Source organism: Cryptomeria japonica, chromosome 7 (assembly GCF_030272615.1).
Source record: "Cryptomeria japonica chromosome 7, Sugi_1.0, whole genome shotgun sequence".
NCBI lineage: Eukaryota > Viridiplantae > Streptophyta > Pinopsida > Cupressales > Cupressaceae > Cryptomeria > Cryptomeria japonica.
In genome coordinates this window covers 724050652-724069750 of record NC_081411.1, presented here as the reverse complement: position 1 = coordinate 724069750, position 19099 = coordinate 724050652, and the positions used below count along the sequence as shown (strand labels likewise).

General features: G+C 38.3%; 2 protein-coding genes across 6 annotated transcripts in view; one reads left to right on the top strand and one right to left on the bottom strand.

Moving 5' to 3' along the window:
• The first annotated feature begins 2743 nt into the window (after positions 1 to 2743).
• Positions 2744 to 3802, top strand: LOC131040443 (large ribosomal subunit protein mL101 (rPPR4)-like). The gene is made up of 2 exons (XM_059208938.1): positions 2744 to 3077; positions 3121 to 3802. The coding sequence occupies exons 1-2, from the start codon at positions 2752 to 2754 to the stop codon at positions 3614 to 3616; spliced, it is 822 nt and encodes a 273-aa protein (XP_059064921.1). The 5' UTR covers positions 2744 to 2751; the 3' UTR covers positions 3617 to 3802.
• Positions 3803 to 6967: 3165 nt separating this feature from the next.
• Positions 6968 to 19099, bottom strand: part of LOC131049268 (uncharacterized) — a 43826-nt gene continuing 31694 nt past the window's right edge. For all 5 annotated transcript variants that reach the window (XR_009106694.2, XR_009358382.1, XM_059207746.1 and 2 more), the window contains one exon: positions 6968 to 7201. Coding sequence is in view for 3 of the 5 variants with exons in the window: in XM_059207746.1 (XP_059063729.1) it covers positions 6975 to 7201 (227 nt within the window). In the remaining 2 variants the exon portion in view is untranslated. The remainder of the gene's footprint in view (positions 7202 to 19099) is intronic.

Genomic DNA, 19099 nt, shown 5'->3' with positions numbered 1-19099 from the left:
AACGTGGAGCCAATCCCGGTCAACGGGATTCACCTCAAACATTGCTTTTGAGGTATGATCGCAGCTTGTATATAATAAAGTAGGTTTTGGATGTTGAATAAGTGCTGCTGCACAGTTAGTTAGTTGCTGCCTAGTTTTCCCTAAGCGCTTCGTGCGCAGTTAGTTGTTAGTTGTTTCAGTTTTGTGGAGGCAAGGCTGCTGTAAGCTGCCACAGTCTGATGAAAATGATACCTACCATATAAAACAGTGAATACATTCCACTGCCCCACATCGTACATATCCCTCTCATAAAGCTGGGACAGCTCACAGCAGTCTTTTGAGGCTGTTTTTGGTGAGGTTTTTTTTTGCTTACAGCTGAGTTCCAGTAATGAAAGAGAGTGTTTTTCACAGGTGCTTTGTAGCTAACCTGTCATAAACTATCAAATACACATGTGGAATTCATAATAGCAGTCTGTCATAACTACTACCATGAACCCCACACCTATACTCAATAGGCTATGACAGATTCAGAGGAGGAAAGGGAGAAAGTTTTGCAGTATTATGATGTATTTTTCCAGTTGTCACAAAGGTTGCAAGTGACTCTGTGCCCAATGAATTTTTTTTTTTAAGGCAGCTGGTCAAGATGTTTAGCAGGCAAACATATAGCAGATGTCGCCAAAAATGTTACCTATTTTTCGCTCCTGGCTGAAAAATAGGTTGAGAGATGCTAAGCATGAACAAAAGAAAGCTAGTGTATACTCTTTCTCTATTTTGTGTTTTAAAAATGATGTTTCTAAGTACTTTATTCTGTAACAGCAAAGAAAAAACATCTCATTTGCAAAAGAAAAGTATTTTTTATTCATTTTCAAAATGCGTCCCACACAGGAGCCGTGGGACTAGCTACGTATATTCAATGCAGAAGAGAAATATACACATATGTATGCAAGTACAAAGAAAAATAAGGCATGTCAGAAGTGGAACCAGTCATTGCCTGAATGACTGGAACAGTTGGAGATGCTCGTCGTAGCCTTTGTCTTGCTCCCCCCCCCGGGTCCATTGATGTTTTCCTTATGATCTGCAAAAAAGGGTGAAACAAGCAATGTGTTAGAACATTTAGTTCTAAGCAATATCTGGCTGCATTTCTGACATATGTACTAATGCACGCATATGTATATATGATCCCTACGTACATGGAATGCATATAGCTCGCAAGTACAAAGGAATCTCCAAAAGGCAAAATCAGATCAAAGGAAAGCCACCATAAATATGCATTTTTTGCTAACAGGTTTGTTTCATGTGCAGGAAAAGAAAAAAGGACAGTTTGCTGGTCATAAAATTCGCTAAGATGAGTGGAGACGAATGCGGCTCCCACAAGGGTTGAGCCCAGCTCATGTGAGAAATACAAGGTTTGAATATGAAATTTAGGCATTGAAATTATGCACGAGCCACTGTACATTGGTAGACAGAGATACAGAGATATCAACACCAGTTGCAAAGCAAAGGCAGAAATCAAGGGCTGCATGGGCTATTGTGGACAGAGCATCTATGAAGAGGGTAAATACAGTTATAAAGGCTTGAGACAGTCTTAAAGGATTTCAAATTAGACATTTGTGGCATGAATGGAGAGGATGGAAAAGGAAGATGAATCATCTCTTGCAGCCACACTTGAGGAAGAGGAAAATAAGAAAATAGTAGACGGGATGGAGGATCTTCAAGGAGAAGAGGCTTTAGTTTGCAACCATTTTCAGTTAGATACTTCTTTTGGGCCAGCCTTTGTTGAAGAGCAGCTTCTTAGTGAAGAAGTTACAATGAAGGCCCAAACTATGATCAAAGATGAAAAGATTGTTTATACTCCTTCTGGGCCATCAACTGATAGTGGTGCATGATGCTGCCCTAAACTCAGAAAGTTCAGAAGATTCAGATTTTTCAATCATTGACAACAGTACTTCAGTTGACAGCCTGGAGGAGAATGGTTTTGGGTGTTGTACACACTTTGGCAAAACAAAAAATCAATGGCGCACCTATGAACAGAGCAGCCAAGAGGATGGAGGCTTGAATCAAGCTTGAAGCATGTGATTTTCAGTTACAGACATATCTTGGTGCAGCACTAGATGAAGAACCTTCAACAAAGAAGAAAGGAGTGTTTAAGCCCTTGAGGACACTACAGAAAGACGAAAGCAGTCCTTGATGCGGCAGGACAAATCAAGCGTGTTGCCCTTCTGTCTGGAACACCTTCATTGTCAAGGCCATATGATATTTTTCACCAAATAGCTGTGTTGTGGCCTGGGTTGCTAGAAAAAAACAAATATGACTTTGCACGAAATTACTGTTCCATGCAAAATGAAGTGTCTAACCAGAGGAGCTACAAGGATTGTTCGAAAGGAATTCGGTTGCAAGAGCTTAAGGTGTTACTGAGGGAAACTGGCTGAGACAAAATGTGTTAGCACAACTACCTCCAAAGCACAGGCAGGTCATAAGGTTAAGGTTGAATTTGTCAGAGATCTGTCTTGCAAAAGATTCAAATGCTGAAGAAAGCATGGCTTCAAAAAAATTTTTTTGCAAATATGGCTTTACTACTAAAGGGCTATTTGAGAGTATCAAAGTCTCAGTGACCTTTAAAGATGAATACAGTCCAAGTACACTATGGGAAAGTTAGTAAAAGAGTAGTCACAGGTCCCTCAAGGGAAAATAACAATTTTAGTCAACCTTATCCAAGACACCGATAAGAGCCAAGAAGAGCACATATAGAGCAGCAGAAAGGTTTCAGAATGGATGGATGGCAATAGAGGACTTAGATTGGGTTTGAGCGACTTTGCCATCCGCTTAGACTTGATAGCTAAAGTTCGTGGCATAAGCAGTGCTGAGAACTATTTTAAAGATCTTCCTGGGAAAGTCAAGAACCAAAAAGCATATGGTGCACTTCGGAACTCTTACGTAGGGAATAAACTGACTGAAAAGGCAGAGGGACTTATGGTGAAGATTAAGGAATCTGGTTTTGCTTTGAAGGCACTTCCATACAACAACATGATGACTCTTTATAGGGCATTAGGTCAGCCAGAGAAAGTACTATCTTTGATACAAGATGTGAAGGTTGATAATATTTTACCTGATTCATTTACTTACAAAAATTTGGATGAACAGTTGTGCTGACCTTTCAGACATTAATGGAGTGGAGAAAGTATTAGATGAATTGAAACATGATGGCAGATTCAAATATGATTGGTCCATATATAATAACTTGTCAGCCATTTATATCAAAGAGAGGTTAATTAAGAAAGCACAGGCTGCCTTGAAAGAAACAGAGCACAAGATTTTCATGAAGAAGGATCGTAATGCTTATAAGTCCCTTATTATCATGCATAGCAAGCTCGGTGATAAACCTAAGGTATATTCAGTGTGGAAGAAATTTGCAAGTGTCTTTCCTAAGGGGACCAACACAGACTATATATGTATGCTTACTGCGTTGGTGAAGCTAGGGGACATCAAGGGAGTTGAGAAGTGTCTTAAAGGATGGGGATATGATGGCCTGAGTTATGATATCAGAGTGCCAAATGTATTAATTGGTGCTTATCTTACTAAAGGAAGGATAAAAGAGGCAGAATCACTTCTTCAACATGCCCAGAACAAAGGAGACTAAAAGAAAAGATGATGCAGACATCTCCTTCTCATATGAGTTTGAGGCTAAAGACATCAATGGGTAGTTATAATTTATACACTGGAAAGGAACCCTTTGTTAATTATATTGCTGAATTTGTTTACCAAGTGAACAGTTTTCCCCAAAAATATGTGCTCAGGAAGTATCACAGGCATCTGACTTATTAGCAGAGAGTATTATTATAATTAAGAATAGCATACAGAGTTGCATATTCAAGCAGAAAGATGGAAAAACGCAGCTTTTCGAGCTATTTTTTCTGATATTTTTGATAGAAAAGAAAGAAATAATCCTGTATACCAAGGAATGAAGTTTTTCAAAAAAAACAACAGATCACAAGTCAATTTTTACAGATGCAAGCAGACATAGAATGTTTTCTACAGTGGGGTTTATATTTTTAATGGAGATGTTGTATACAGCCCAGGGAAAATAGTTTCCAGAAAATACAGCAAAAGACATGAATGAATTTTTCGCAAAAATATAAGCAAATGCCGAACAGGTTCGAGCCATAGAAAGATCTTCAAAAAACGCAGAAAAGGAAGCCAATATGTTGCATTAAAAAAGCTTTTCTTTCTTTCCAGAATCAAAAAAAAAAATGGCAGACCTGTGCAAAAGTGGCAGACGCAAGGTGAAACGAGCGCCCAGCAAGCAAGGAGGCCGAGCTCCAGACACCCAGAAAGTCTCCAAAATGCAGCGGATTTCCCCAGCGGCTCTCAAAAATGAGCCCGAAAATAGCAGAAAATACAGTCGAAGAGCAGGTCTCAGGCAGAAAAAGAGGGCCCAGCGCTAAGAGATGCGCCCAGAAATGAAAGATGCATAACTCTTTTCCCTTCAAACCCTAAGCGGCGCCCAAGTGCAGAGCCTTTTCCAGAATGATCGAAAGGCAGAATGAAGACTCAAGCGAGCTTTTAGGGTTTTCATTTCCCTTAAAACGTCTTCATTAAAAAATCATTTCTTTCCTTCATATGCCACGCGATATGCATAGTGGCAAGGTTCGCATGTATTGCTGAGTGATGTTAATCACTTTAAGCTTTGTGAAAGCCATGTAAATCTTTTGGCTTCCTAAGTGATTCTTATCACTTTGTCCCCCCCCTTGCTATTATCCTTAGCAAGTTCTGTTTGTAAAGTCTCAAAAATACGCCCTCAAGCCTATGGCAAATGTTTTTTTTTTTAAGTTTTCTTTTATTAAAAAAAAATTTATTATTTTCTGATTAAACGTTTGTAAAATTATTATTATTATTTAATATTTAAAAAAATAATAAATTATAATAAAAATTTTTATTTAGTAAAGTGTTAATAAAACACTTTTATTAAATATAATTTTTATTACACTTTATTATTATTTAATAAATAAAATTAATAAAATTGTATTATTTAAGTGATTTATTTATTATCGCTTTAAATAAAACAATTTTATTACTTTTATATTATTAAAACTTTTAAATATAAATAAAAATAAAATCAAACGAATGTTTGACCAAATAGTAATAAATCCTTTTTTTTTTTAAAATCACTTTATTAGATATTTTTTTTGGGCAGAAGGAGGGATATTTTTGCATTTATGAGGGCTTGCAGGCCTGTCAGAGGCATTTCAGAAGCATCTATGTTGCATTTATGAGGTTTTATGTTTGCAGAATGGATGACTTAGCCTTTTGGCTCAAGTTTATCCCTTTTGAGATATTTTTGAGGCTAAAAAGTTAGGGTTTTTGAGTTTGCTCGACCAAAAAAGGAGGAGGTGGAGTCTTCTTGATATGTTTGAAAAAAGACATATATACTGACAGCCTTCCTTTTTGTAAAGGGTTCTGATTCATTCATCTTGGAGCAGACTGTAATTTTTTGGTTCTCTCTGCAAGAATGGATGTCTTTGTAACACATTTTCAGGATTTATGAAGCTTGGTGATACCTGTTTGGCAAGGATAATAGCTTGTTTTGCTGCTCTACTTCTCATCCTTCTTTGTTACTGCATCTTCAGGGTTAGTCAGTTCTTTGAAGGTTGGCTTTTGCCCCCCCTTAAAATTTACATCTCTTTTTGATGCCTTATGCAGAAATACATGTACTACTTGCAGGTCATAAGCTGTGTTTTAATGATTAATGGTCTTAGGTTGTGAAAAAAAGATTTTTTCCCTCTTAGGACTGTGATTATCCAGCCTGTTTATGAAGCATTGATGCAAGGGTTATGAGTTGTTGGTCAGTGTGAAAAAGGGTTCATTATCATTGTTGTACTGTGTGTCTTATGCTTAGATAGAGTCCAAAAAGAATACCATCTGGTGCAATCACCTTATTTTCAGGTTTTAGTTTTTGTATTATCTCCTCCTCACTCTTTTTCCTGAAGAAATTGTTAGTTTAGGTGCAGAATCTGAAAAGAACCAGCTTACTCTGGAGGTTCACTCCATTTTTTAGGCAACCCACAGGCCTAGGAGGGTTCCCATGTGTCACAGGCCTGCTGAGTTGATAGCTTAGCAAACAGGGGTGCAGGTCCAAGTGATAACAGGTCTTACATCATTTTTGAATGTAAACAACACAACAATTTCCATCTCTCCAAGCTGGACGGCAATATGGAGCCAATCCCAGTCAATGGGACTCACCTCAAGCATTGCTTTTGAGGTATGATCAACAGCCTGTATATAGTAGAGTAGGTTTTTGGTGCTAAATAAGTGCTGCTGCACAATAGTTTAGTTGCTGTTTTGTTTTCCCTAAGCGCTTCGTGCACAGTTAGTTGTTAGTTGTTTCAGATTTTGCGGTGGTAAACTGTTGTAAGGTGCTACGGTTCTGTAAAGTAGGCACCCATCATATGAAACAGTGAATCAAGGAGTCATTGTCACACATCATGCATGTCTCCATCACAAAGCATTAACACTCTCAGCAGCTTTCTAGGTGTTTTTTCTAAGAGGTTCTTTGTTGCTACCCTGTCCTAATCTATCAATTACACATGTAAGATTCATGGCAGTAAGGTGTCAAGCTCACTGCCATAAACCGCACACCTATACTCAATAGATTACGACAGATCTGGAAAGGAAAGTTTTTGTAGTGCTGTGAACGTGTTTTTCAGTTTTCAGCAGTTTTCAGTGACCCTATGCCCAATGAATAATCTAAGGCAGCTAGTCAAGATGTTTAGCAGGCAAACATATAGCAGATGTCGCCAAAAATGTTACCTATTTTTCGCTTCTAGTTGAAAACTACGTTAAGTTGTGCTTTTTTTACAAAATGGAAACAAAGTACATATTACTTCTGCTATATTGCATTCCAACTACACTAAGCAAGAATGAACTAAAGATTACATTTCAATACTTCTAGTTCATAACAGCAAAAGAGAGAGACATCTCATCTAAAAAAGGAAGTATTTTTATTGATATTCAAGCATGCGTCCCACACAAAGAGCCGTGAGACTAGCTACATGCATCAGGTGCAAGAAAGAAATACATAGGCATGTATGCATTAGTACAAAATAAAAGAGAGCATGTCGAGAGTGGAACCAGTCATTGCCTGAATGACTGGTACAGTTGGAGTAGCCTTGATGTTGCCTTTGTCTTGCTGCTTCGTCCTTGTCTGCATTTGCCTTCCTTCTGGTATCTGCAAAAGAGTTAAATATACAATGAGTTAGAACATTTTGTTCTAAGCAATGGATGATTACATTTCTAACATGTATACTAACGCATGCATGTATATATAGTCCCTACATGCATCAGGTGCATATAGTCAGCATCACGGAGGATTTCAGGAAAAACAAATATCAGATTAGAAGAAATCAAATGCATCTTATTTCTAACTTGTTTGCTTCATGTGTAGGAACAGGAAAAGATAGCTTACTGGTCATAAACTTCACAAATGAGTGGGGGTAAATGAGGCTCCCACTAGGGTTGAGCCCAACTCATATGAAAAACAACAGCAATGTCTCATACAATCAAGTTATATCAAAGCTGATGAAAGAGAAAGAGCAACAAAACGCAAGTATGCGATTGCACGATCAGCCGATAAGCATGAATGAAGCCTGCCCTTTCTAAAGGACGTGGACAAGTTATTTATGCATGATGATGAGATATACAGTGCTTTGGGGCTGTCCATAAAGGGCCTAACAGGGCATTCAATATTGTGGTTTCAAAAGACTAATAGCGGTTATGCAACCCTTGATGACAGCAAGCGGTCATATGCATCTCCAAAATAATGATGACATTAATACCTTTGTTGCAACATGAAATCATAATTCCATATATGAGAAGAGCAAAGAGTATTCACCAAACTTATACATGTTATGGGCAAATCTGAAGTATTAGGAAGCATACAAAAGAAAATTTGCAGATTTGTAATAGTCATATGCAGCTACAGTGACATGAAGACTATTTAATATAACCACAGTAGGTTTATTTTAATAACATTAAAGATGATTACAGCAGGTGACATGATAAGAATCAGTTCTTTGCAGAAGAAGGGTGCATAGTCAAATGCTTTCATCACAACTCCAAATTACAGAACAATCTTTGTATCAGACATGCAGTCATATGAATGATTTTAAACTTCCAACACAGTCACAGCAGTCATCAAGATTATTTGGCAATAAGAAGAGCAGCTAAGGTACAATTTCTGAGTCATTTTCCAATACACTATCATTATATGTTATAAACTTGGACTCAATACATAAGAACAAAGAGATTGCAGTCCATCACATAGAGCAGCAGCCATCACTATGATAGGGATTTTAATGGTCAAGGTATGATGAGCATCCTTGACAGAGACATTGCACCTATGCTAGAGGACAAGGGATGATGAGCAACTCTACCCAAAGCTCTACAGTAGGCCATGAACGGATATCTATTCACAAAGATATTCAATATAAATGCAGGACAAACATAGGTTTCAGAACTTTGACATTTACTTGTTGTGAGGAAGGTTTGAAGACAAAGATAATGCAAGACAGCCCTAGGGTCATGTGGATGTGGAGTCAATAAATAATGTAGTGACTGTTCTATAACCTAGGGGGTCTGTCAAAATTCAGTAGCCATAAAGACTATGTAGATGCAAGGGCAAATGGAAATACAATTATCAGCGAAGGAGCAGCTTTCTACATTTTATACCCAAAATACAATTCCAGCCTTTTGTTGACAAAGTGAAATTACAAGCAAAATCCTCATAATTTTGAGAAGCAGAAATTATACAGCGAGCAACAAAAGCAGTCCAAGCAAGGTGAAGGACAGATTTGATATAAAATGGAGCAAATCAATTCTTTCAAAAAAGCCCAATAATGGCCGCCAAGAAAGCACTCAGAATGTAAAGAGGGCAGTGATACTTTTTATTTATTTATTTTTTCCAGGGTAAATCTATCAAAAGCCGAGTTATTTTCTATAAGAGAAATATGCACTTGGAAATCTAAATCATTTCCAGAATTCGAACCCTCATGTGGAGAAAGCTTTCATAGTAGCACCCAGCATATGGAAAAGTGTCAAAATTTGCCTAGTATCGTCAGCATTCCTCCCAGAACTTTCGAATTTGTGCAGAAAATCAGTCCACAGCAGCCCCCAATCCGCCTAGAATCGGCAAGTAATGGCAGAAATCTGCAGTTTTGTGTCATAGTTGCTTTCCATGAAACCCTTCGAGTCTGCAAATCGTCATTTCCAGCAGCAGCTCGAACCTAAGGCAAACCCTCACAGCAGCAAGTGGGAGCAATTTTGAGAAGATGGAAAAATCAATAAGGATGAAATGAGTTTTAGGGTTGTCATTTTCCCTAATATATGTCGATGTGAAAAGACTTTGTGCCTTTGTTTTATTTTCTTATTTCTCTTCTCTCATTTTCCCCGTGAAATGCCTAAGAGAGATCGTTAAAATGAGAAGCTTTCCTCTTGTAATTTTTATTAAGTGAGTTAATAGTATCACTTAATAATTTAACAAATATTAATATTTATCAAGTGATGCTATTAACCCACTTAATAAATATTATTTATTTATGAAAGCTTTTGAGCCTAGGTCATTTAAAATGAATTTAATATATATCAATTAAAGCATTTTTCAAAAATTTATCATTTAATTAAATAATTTATTTTTATTTCATCTTTATATTTAAAAATCAAAATAATAATAAATGAAATAATAAAATGTTTTGTTAAAGTGATGTAAGTCACTTTATTAAATTGTTTTATTATTATTTACATTTATTACAATTTTTGCCTTTAAAAATAAACATGAAATAAAACAAATATTTAATTGAATAATAAATTTTGAAAAATCACTTTATGAGATATATATTTCATTTTTATTTGATAGAGTCAAAGGGGATATTTTTGCATTTATGAAGGCTTGTAGGCCTGTCAGATGATATTTGGGGCCATTTATGGTGCTTTTAAGAGCTTTTATGGTTGCAGCATGGGTTGGCTTGACTTTTGCTTAAGTATGTTCCCTTTCAGACCTGTTATAGGTCTTCAAAAGTGGGTTTTTTGTTTCTGCTCGCCCAAGAGGAGGTGGACTATTGTATTCATTATCTGCTTTTTGGAAAGCATATATACTGCAGAACTTCATTTTTCAGAGGTTCTTACCTTTTGCTTCTGACAGACTGTAATTTTTTGAGTTCTCTCTGCAGAAAGGAAGGAGTTTGTAACCAGTTTTTCAGAAGAGTTTTGATAAGCTTTGTAACACCTTTTGACAGTAATACATATTTGGCCTTCTCAGATTTCTTGTTTTTGTGTGCTTAATGCTAATGTTGTTTCAAGTGATGTCTTTTATCCTTGTGATTGTGTTGTTGTTAGCACGTTTATGCAGGAGTTTTTTTAATCAGTTGTAGGTCATAGGTTGTGCCAGTTGTAAGAGTAACCTCAGTTTGTGAGAAAACATCTTTTCTCCTGCTGAGATTATAATTTTTACAGCCTTCTTATGAAGTGTTGATGCAGAGGTTATGAACTTTCTGATTTGTGCAAGGTTTCCTTTTATTACTGGGTATTTTGTGTGTTAATCAGTTTGTCCAGGTTTTCTGGTATTCATTTTGGTGTATCACCTGTTAGATAGTAGTTTCACTTTTATGTTCTCCTTCTTCTCTTTTCTCAGCAAAATCGTTAGGTTTAGGTGAATGCCAGTTAGAAAGAACCAGCTTGCTCTGGAGGTACACTTCGGTTTTAGGTTACCCACAACCTAGAAGTGTTCCCATGTTTCAATAGGCAGCTGAAGTTCACAGCTTTAGCAAGGGTGTAGACTTCATTGATAACAATTACCTTGATAACCTTGATTGTTGTTTTGGTACCCTTGATTGTTATTTTGGAATCGGTTACCTTGACTACCTCCTTGATAATTTCTAAGCATACTATGAAGTTGATTGTTTTGATTTCTCAAGTGAGTAACCTTTGTAGATAGCTTCTTTACTTCTTTGATCAACTCCTTCGTTTGTTCTTTCTCCACTTGTGTCCTTGGGATGTCATTGCGTTTTGTAAGTACACTAGGTGTGTTTGAGGAGCATCAAAAAGTGGAGCTCCTGAATGGAGCACTAGCGATTTGATGGTTGAACAGTCGGGTACATCGATTGCGGAACTAGATTCATCACTGGCCTGTGCAGAGCCAAACCTTGACTAATGCCTTGTATTTGATTTGCCATCGCAAGCAACCCCATATGGAGTAAGGGTCCAATGATATTCTCACCCAATCCTTTGCTAACTTCCATGACCTTTGCATATGCTATGTTCAGATCTGCCGAAGTAGGATGAGACCGCAAAAACATTGTTGTGAGTGAATCCAAAGTATAATAATATATTTGTCTAGTGTCCAGAACAAGGTAAGGAGTTTGCAACCTTGTGTAAGCTCTTTGGAACCGATTATTGAATAAGTAATAGGTCCGCGCTTTTGTCTCTTACATTCGACAAACTGTCGATACAACTCAGGAGTCATGGGAATGCCAAACTTCCCAGTGAATGTTGGTTGTTTCTGTCATTGATGTCAGCGTTTGGCTGTGTATGATCTTTTGTCTCCTTTTCGGTTCGAAAATGTTTCTAAACTGCCAGGTGTACAGTTCGGCTTTCTTATGTATTTTGGCTGCATGGATTCGACAGGTGTTCTCTCAGTTGTCTACAAACGGGTTTTTAAGTTTTTTGTGCACCATGTGTTTTCAGTGATACACATGCTAAAGTCCATTTCATATATTTGTATGTTCTAGTGGAAAATAAAAAGGGCAACTCTGAAGTTCTTATGTTTTTCTATGAGATTCACAGATTTTTTTAATGATTGGTATTTGTTGGACAGAACTAGTGTATCGCTGCATGTTGGTCACATGGTGACAAGTGCATGTAATCTCTTCTTCTAAGTGGTTACGATGTAAGAAGAGATGTTTCTATTGTCACAGGTTTGCAAAGCTTTTTTTTTCCTATTTGATAGAGCTCTATTCATCCATTTCATTGCATAGTGTTAGTCATGCTGTGCAAGGTTTGGTTTTAAAATGTAGACTTTTTTTTTACAAGAGTAACGTATCTGTAGAAAATGAAGGTCTTTCGATTAACTCCTTGTGTGGCTGCTTTTGACTGCTTTTTAAATAAAGAAACATTCCTTTTGAAAAATCGATGAAGGTGTAACATGTGGCGATGTTCTTGCTGGTGGTTGGTATTCAGAGGTTTCGAGCTGGAAGAATTAGACGGTTTTTGTGAGCTGCATTTTGAAAAAGTGTGATTTTGATACATGATAGATGTGTGAAGTAGTATGGTAGGTGTATAATTAAAAACCTCTGCTGGAGAATATGTTTGAAAGTTCTGTGAAGATGTTTTTGAAGAATCATATTTGATGCGACATGCATTTGTTTTTGAAATGCTGGAGTGTTCATAAAAATTTGTCTCTATCGAGTAATCTGGGAGCATTATCAGCTGCACAAAGTAATTATTTTTGTGTAATGACTCAGGAGTGTGTGACTGTGAGTTAAGTTAGCTGCTCAGGTCGGACTTATATATCTTTTTGAGTTGTCAAAAGACCTTGCAGCTTGTTTTGATTATCAGGCTATGATGACTCACTCTCAGTTACTTTGTAGCAAAGCTTAGTTTGTATCTTTTTGATAGTGAGTGTATTTAGCTAAGCGAGGTATCGCAGTGTTTTATGAGTGTGAGTGTGATGTTCTGAAAAGATGGAGTTTTACTCTAAATTTGGGAGATTGAATCTATTGAAGAATATGTATTTGCAGTGTTTGAGAGCATGCCGCAGATATATCATGGCTTCATTTGGCTCAGTGACTGGAAATGGCAGATTGGTTCGATAGAAGGATGTTGCAGTTTTATACAGATCATAGTGTATTAATATTTCTTGTATTTTGATGGTCTTGTGCATGCTGTTTTGAAGTTCTATACTCATCTTCTGCAGTAAAAGACTGAGGTCTCATTTGTAATTTTGCTCTCAATCTAGCTATTTGGGTGTATTGAGTTGGTGCTCAAAAGGGGAGGTTGGAGCCTCTGATGTTCTGAGTAGGTGCTCATATTTTGAGTTGAAGCTTTTCTTGTAATCTTGGGTTGGAGCCCATTCTTCATTGATGGAAGTTAACTTTGTCGTGGCTTTTTACCCGAGAGGGTTTTCCATGAGATAATCCGTGTGTTGTCTCTTTGAATATTTTGTCTTTCTTCTGTAAGTTTGTGTTGTAATTTGGTCCTTTTGGTCTTCTAAAAGTTTATGAAATACTCATTCACCCCCCCTCCCTCTCAGTATTTCTGAGTTGTTTTTCAGTGAATGCATCTTTCAATCCTTCCCATGTGTTGATGGAGCCTGTAGGTAGATGAATGAACAAATAATATGCTTCTTCCTGTACAGAATCGGGGAAAATTCTACAAGCCACATCTCCATATTCAATTGGCCTATTTCGCAAGTGATCTTCAAACATCTTGATATGATCTTTCGTCGTCCGGTTTGGATCATTGACAATATACTTGGAACAAAAGTTCTCAAGGTTCTCCGGCATCTCATGATATTCATCGAATAAAAGTGGGGATGGATTGGTTACCAACCATGAAGCACCATTTGGAGGAGCTTTATCTTGATCCATCGTTTGATTATCTGGTTGAAAGGTAGGCCAATTGGAACTTGTTGATGTGTTTTTTATGCACATGCAAACACAGAATAAAATACCAAGGTATCTTATCCTCTCTCGAACAAAGTTATCCGAATGCTGAAGATTTGCCTAAGGATCAGTCAAAATAACTCCAAGGTTCTTATATGTAGGGTCTCTACGTGTGGATAAGCTCTATTGGTGTGATGTGATTATGTTGGAATCACAAGGGGACTTACGTTTGAATGCCTGAGCGTTTAATCTGCTGGAACTTGAGTACTATCTAATCATCAGGAAGAATAAAGAAATAGCAAAAGGTGAAGGGCTCAGAAAGTCTACTCTAAGACCTAGAATGTGAGAAGATAAATGAACAACTAGGTGGAGTCCTACTGGGTTGGGTCTCACCATCAGGTTGAACAATCCGACACCAACTCAATGTGATCTTCTAAGGGATGTTTTGAATATATTCAAATCGTTACACCATCAAACACTAATCACCATTCAAGTTAATGCATGAACAATAGACGCGTAACGAATCAAGATTAAGCTCATTCTATGCCAGTTGACCACGTAGGGCACACTTACAGTCAGTAAGAGGCTAGTGGTTTGGACTAGGCAGATTCCACACGAGTGGATTCAGTAACTTCTTTCATTCAATCTAATTGTTTACCATCTAAACCGAAGATTCAACAAGAAACCATGCATATTGCAAAGAAACAACACACTTCACCATAACTTCAATGAAAATGGAGTTCATTTACAATCAAGGTAACAATTCCTTGCCTTCTCTTCCTAATCTACTCTAATTGCTATTTACTCTCTATTGATCACTAGCTATTCTAACCTCTATTTACTAACTATTCATCCACTATTCACCTTTACAAATGAAGAGCCAGAGCTTTATATAGAGAGCTCTTTACAATTCAATGGCTCTGATTGATTTACAATCAATGGCTAGGATTACAAGATGGAAACCCTAATTAGGGTTTGTTACAACAAACTCTCTTAGAGAATGAGAAAATTACATTTCATGAGCGTGGACCAATAGGAAACCGGGATAGGTGCCTTGAAGTTTGTGCCATCACTGGTGAGTCGGGTACATTAAATCTGGACACGTTGATGTGGACCTATCTGACTGGAGGAACAGTGACTGGAATGCCACCTTGTCTTGCATTTGTGCTTGGTCAAGGAACATTATATTTCTCGATATTCAATGTGATGATGATGACAAGCTAACTTTGATTAACTCTTCTGAAACTATCTGCTTCTTTCAACATACCCTTGCACTGGCCTTGGTTGATCCTCCTTTGTCCTTGATGTACTAGATGAATGATGTACCTCTCCTTGGCTCACCTGTGTTTGATGAGGCCTCTTGACAGTCAAGTCACTCCTCCTCTGGTAGCTCACCTCGCCTTGAAGTGTTTATAAGATCTTTCTTCTCTGCCATCTTGCGATTTCTCCATGTGATAGAATGAGATCCTTGAGGATGGTTAACTCTATTGCTTGCAACTGTTAAACACTTGAAATCTTTAGCACTTTGAATCTTCTTCTCTGCACTTAAGGTATCCTTGATGATGATGAAGCTTCCTAATGATGTCCTCCATGTCTTTGTTTGTTCTTCCTTCTAGTGCGGCCTTCTTGATCTACAAAGAAAACAAAAGATGATTAAGAATACACGATATATATTCTGACATGGCATTTCTTACCTTAAATCATCAAGAAGATATTTAAATCAATTTCGCTCTGGACCCTCTCCAAGGACAGGCCCTATAATGAAATTCGCTCTAGACCCTTTGGAAGGGTTAGGAGCGAATATTGACAAAGTTGCTTAATTTACCCTACATAGACTTCATTTTCAACCTTACCTTACCAAGATCAAATCATTCGCCTCCAAAATTGCTTAGGAATAGGTTTCGCTCAAGGGCCTAGGCAAAACATTAGACCTCCTAAGAATTTCGCTTTGGACCCTCTCCAGGGATAGGACCTATAATGAGATTTTTGCTCTAGACCCTCTCCAGGGACAGGACCTATAATGAGATTTTCGCTCCGGACCCCCTGGAAGGATCAGGAGCGATTTTTATCTTTTACCACAAATTCATCCTTTCCTCTCACTTCAATTTGCATTGATTTTCACCTTTCAATCCATCTCTCATGAAGACATCACTTATTTGACCCCCAAAAAGGCCTAAAAGAAGGATTTTGCTTTGGACCTTGGGCAAGGTACAGGCCTCAAGAAAAATTCGCTCTGGACCCTTTGGAAGGGTCAGGAGCGAAATTTGCATTTTACTCAATCTTCTTTCATAGAACTTCATCTCTCACCCTTACCTTATCAAGATCAAGTCACTTGCCTTCAAAAATGCCTAGGAATGGGTTGGTTCAAAGGTTTGAGCAAGGTACAAGGCTTCTTGAAGAAATTCGCTCTGGACCCTTTGGAAGGGTCAGGAACGAAATAGCTACTTGCACTCAAATTCTCATACTTCATTCAACCTTTCTCTTAGTCTTAGCTTTTAGGTCCTCCCTCCATCTCAATCAAGTCCATTTTCCCTCAAAATGACGTCCACTCAATGCTTTTGGTGACAAATTAGGCCCTTCTAAGGATTTCGCTCTGGACCCTTTGGAAGGGTCAGGAGCGAAATTTGTCGTTTAGCCTCAAATTCATCATCTCTTTGGCTCAAATCACTTCTCAAGGCAATTATACATCAATCTTTTCTCAACCATGCCTTAGGAACCAAGATTTCAACCCCGAACAAGTAGCAAAATAGAGTTTTAGGAAATTTCGCTCTGGACCCTTTGGAAGGGTCAAGAGCGAAATTCTTCCTTTGACGCCATTCATCTTCCATTCATCATCACTTTGCCTTTAACTCAATTTTTCAAACCTCCTTTTATCACCATCAAGTCAATTCGCCCTCAATTTAGCTTGAAACAAGATCTTTTGGGTGCATTAGGAGAAATAGGGAGTCCCTCTAGGAATTTCGCTCTGGACCCTTTGGAAGGGTCAGGAGCGAAATTGGCATTTTTAGGCTCAATTCACATTCAATTTGCCTTGGACTTGCCTTTTCCACCCTTACCTTATCATACTCAAGCCAATTTACTCTCAAAGTGATGTTCACTCAATGCTTTGGTGACAATTTAGGTCACTTTAAGGATTTCGCTTTGGACCCTTTTGTAAGGGTTAGGAGCGAAATTTGCAATTATGCTCAAATCCCTCACTTTTCATCACTTCACTTTGTTGCACACATCAATTCTCTCTCAATAACGCCATAGGGACAAGGTTTATGATGCCAATTAGGACCAAGAAGGGAGACCAAGGAAATTCGCTCTGGACCCTTTGGAAGGGTCAGGAGTGAATTTGAGGAATTAGTCTTATATATCATTCAAACATCCAAACTTCACCCCCATTCACATTGTCCTGGCCTTAGGACATGCTAACAAATCAGCTAAAGGAGGTGCCTAGCTCAAAACATTGGATCAAAAGTGCATCTTTTAAATTTCGCCTAGGTACCTTTGGAAGGACAGAACCTAAAGAAGAATTTCACTCTGGACCCTTTGGAAGGGTCAAGAGCGAAATTTGCTTCTTAGCTCAAATTCTCCAAATTTTCCCATCAACCTTGCTCTTAGACTTGGATTTTGGGTCCTGATCCATCTCAATCAAGTCTGTTCGCCCTCAAATCTACTTGAAAAAGAATTCATTCAACTGTTTAAGTGAGATAAGAGGTCCCTTGAAGGATTTCGCTTTGGACCCTTTGAAAGGGTCAGGAGCGAAATTCATGTTTTAGGCTCAATTTCCACATCCCATCTCGTTCCAACTTGCTCACAAGGCATAGATAGGTCATTCCTCACTCAGTCAAGGCGTAGGAGAAAGCTTTGAGGTCTAAACTGGGAGCAAGAGAAGAGTCTAAGGAAATTCGCTCTGGACCCTTTGGAAGGGTCAAGAGCGAATTTTGCAATAATGCTCAAATTCATGACCTTTTCTCCAAATTTCTAAGTCTAAGTTTGTTCAAAGGCATCCAAAGGGTGATTTCAAGCTAATTTCCTCCCAATCCATGCCTTAAAGCAAAGGTTTTGTCCAAAATAGGAGTCAAAAGGGAGCTAAGGAAGATTTCGCTCTTGTCCCTTTGGAAGGGTCAGGAGCGAATTTTGCATTTGTGCTCAAATTCTTATTCATCTATCAAGTTTTCAAGTCTAGGCTTGGTCGGTAGGCCTTTTCCAAGGATAAATAGGTCAGTTTCACATCAATCAATGCCTAGAAGTAAAAGAACTTCATCATTCATCAACTAGACCAATCTCAACCCCTCAAAGGGAAGAATCCTTGAGAACACCTGCTCACATACCTCCATTCACTTCCTTAACTCAATGACATAGGCCTCAAAAGGCAAGATTCCTAGCATGATACAAAGACTTCCTCATACTCAATCAAGACTCAACCCTAGAAGCAAGACCCAAGCCTAACTAAGAGGAAACTTTCAACAAATACCCTGACCTGGACCACCTACTGACCCATTTGAGCCTAAGCAGACCATCCTATCCTAATGAGCCCTCTGGCGACCCTTCAATGCAAAGATTAATAGCCAAGAACCTAAAAGACTAAGCCAAGAAAACTAACCCTAGAAAGAAAAAAGTGGGGGTCCCCATTTGCAATGGGGTGATGTGTGAATATGTCACAACAGGACCTTGTTAATTTACTATTTGAGTAGCTCCTTGAGCTTGAGCTTGGGATGGCAAAGTCTAGAATAAACCAAAGACGTCCTCCCCTCCTATTGATTCTTCCCCATCAAATAACCCTTCTCTGTTTGATGTCCCTTCACTTGATGAAGCCTCCTGCTTCCCACGCCTAGTCTTGGGAGTGAATCTCAGCTCATGATGCCTCCTTCCTCCTAGGGCGGACCTTAGAATTCTTTGGAGCCTTTTCCGCTGAAAATGAATTGATGCAATCCAGCATGGCTTGCTTTTGTAGCTTATCGAGGGTGTATGGGAAGTTCTTGAAGCCTTTGAGCAAGTAAATCTCTTTCAATTCCTGTTCAATTAACTTCGCCTTTTCTTCTTCCTCTTCCAACACAAAGCTAACTCCTACGTATTGAGGCGCGCTCGTCTTTTTTGTCCAAGCAAGATTGTTCAATCCAAAAATGATGTCCTATTGGTCATCGTTGACTCCTAAATTTGGTTGATGCACTGGAGGTTCGCCTCTAGCTAGTAGCCACCATCGTGGTTCATGCTCAACTTCTAACTTTGAAGAATCCTCAACTTGATCAATTTCCCTTCTATTGTCGTGGAGGAGATGGATTTCCTCGACTGATTGCTCTAGGAACAACAACAATCGGAGCTCGATCTCCTAACTCTTCTTCTTTATTTAGAATAATCCTCACTTGTCTAAATTCAACTGCACTACTTTTGTTTATCCAAGCAAGAGTGTTCAACTATGAGATGATATCTTGTTGTTCACCTAGGATTAATTCTTCTTCAGGCAACACCATTCCGAATCATGACCT

Bases quoted from the DNA above. Each gene is read 5' to 3' on its own strand.
- LOC131040443 (XM_059208938.1), top strand. From the start codon at position 2,752: ATGGATGGCAATAGAGGACTTAGATTGGGTTTGAGCGACTTTGCCATC. The intron at 3,078-3,120 runs TATTTTACCTGA...TTGGATGAACAG, and splicing joins CAAGATGTGAAGGTTGATAA to TTGTGCTGACCTTTCAGACA.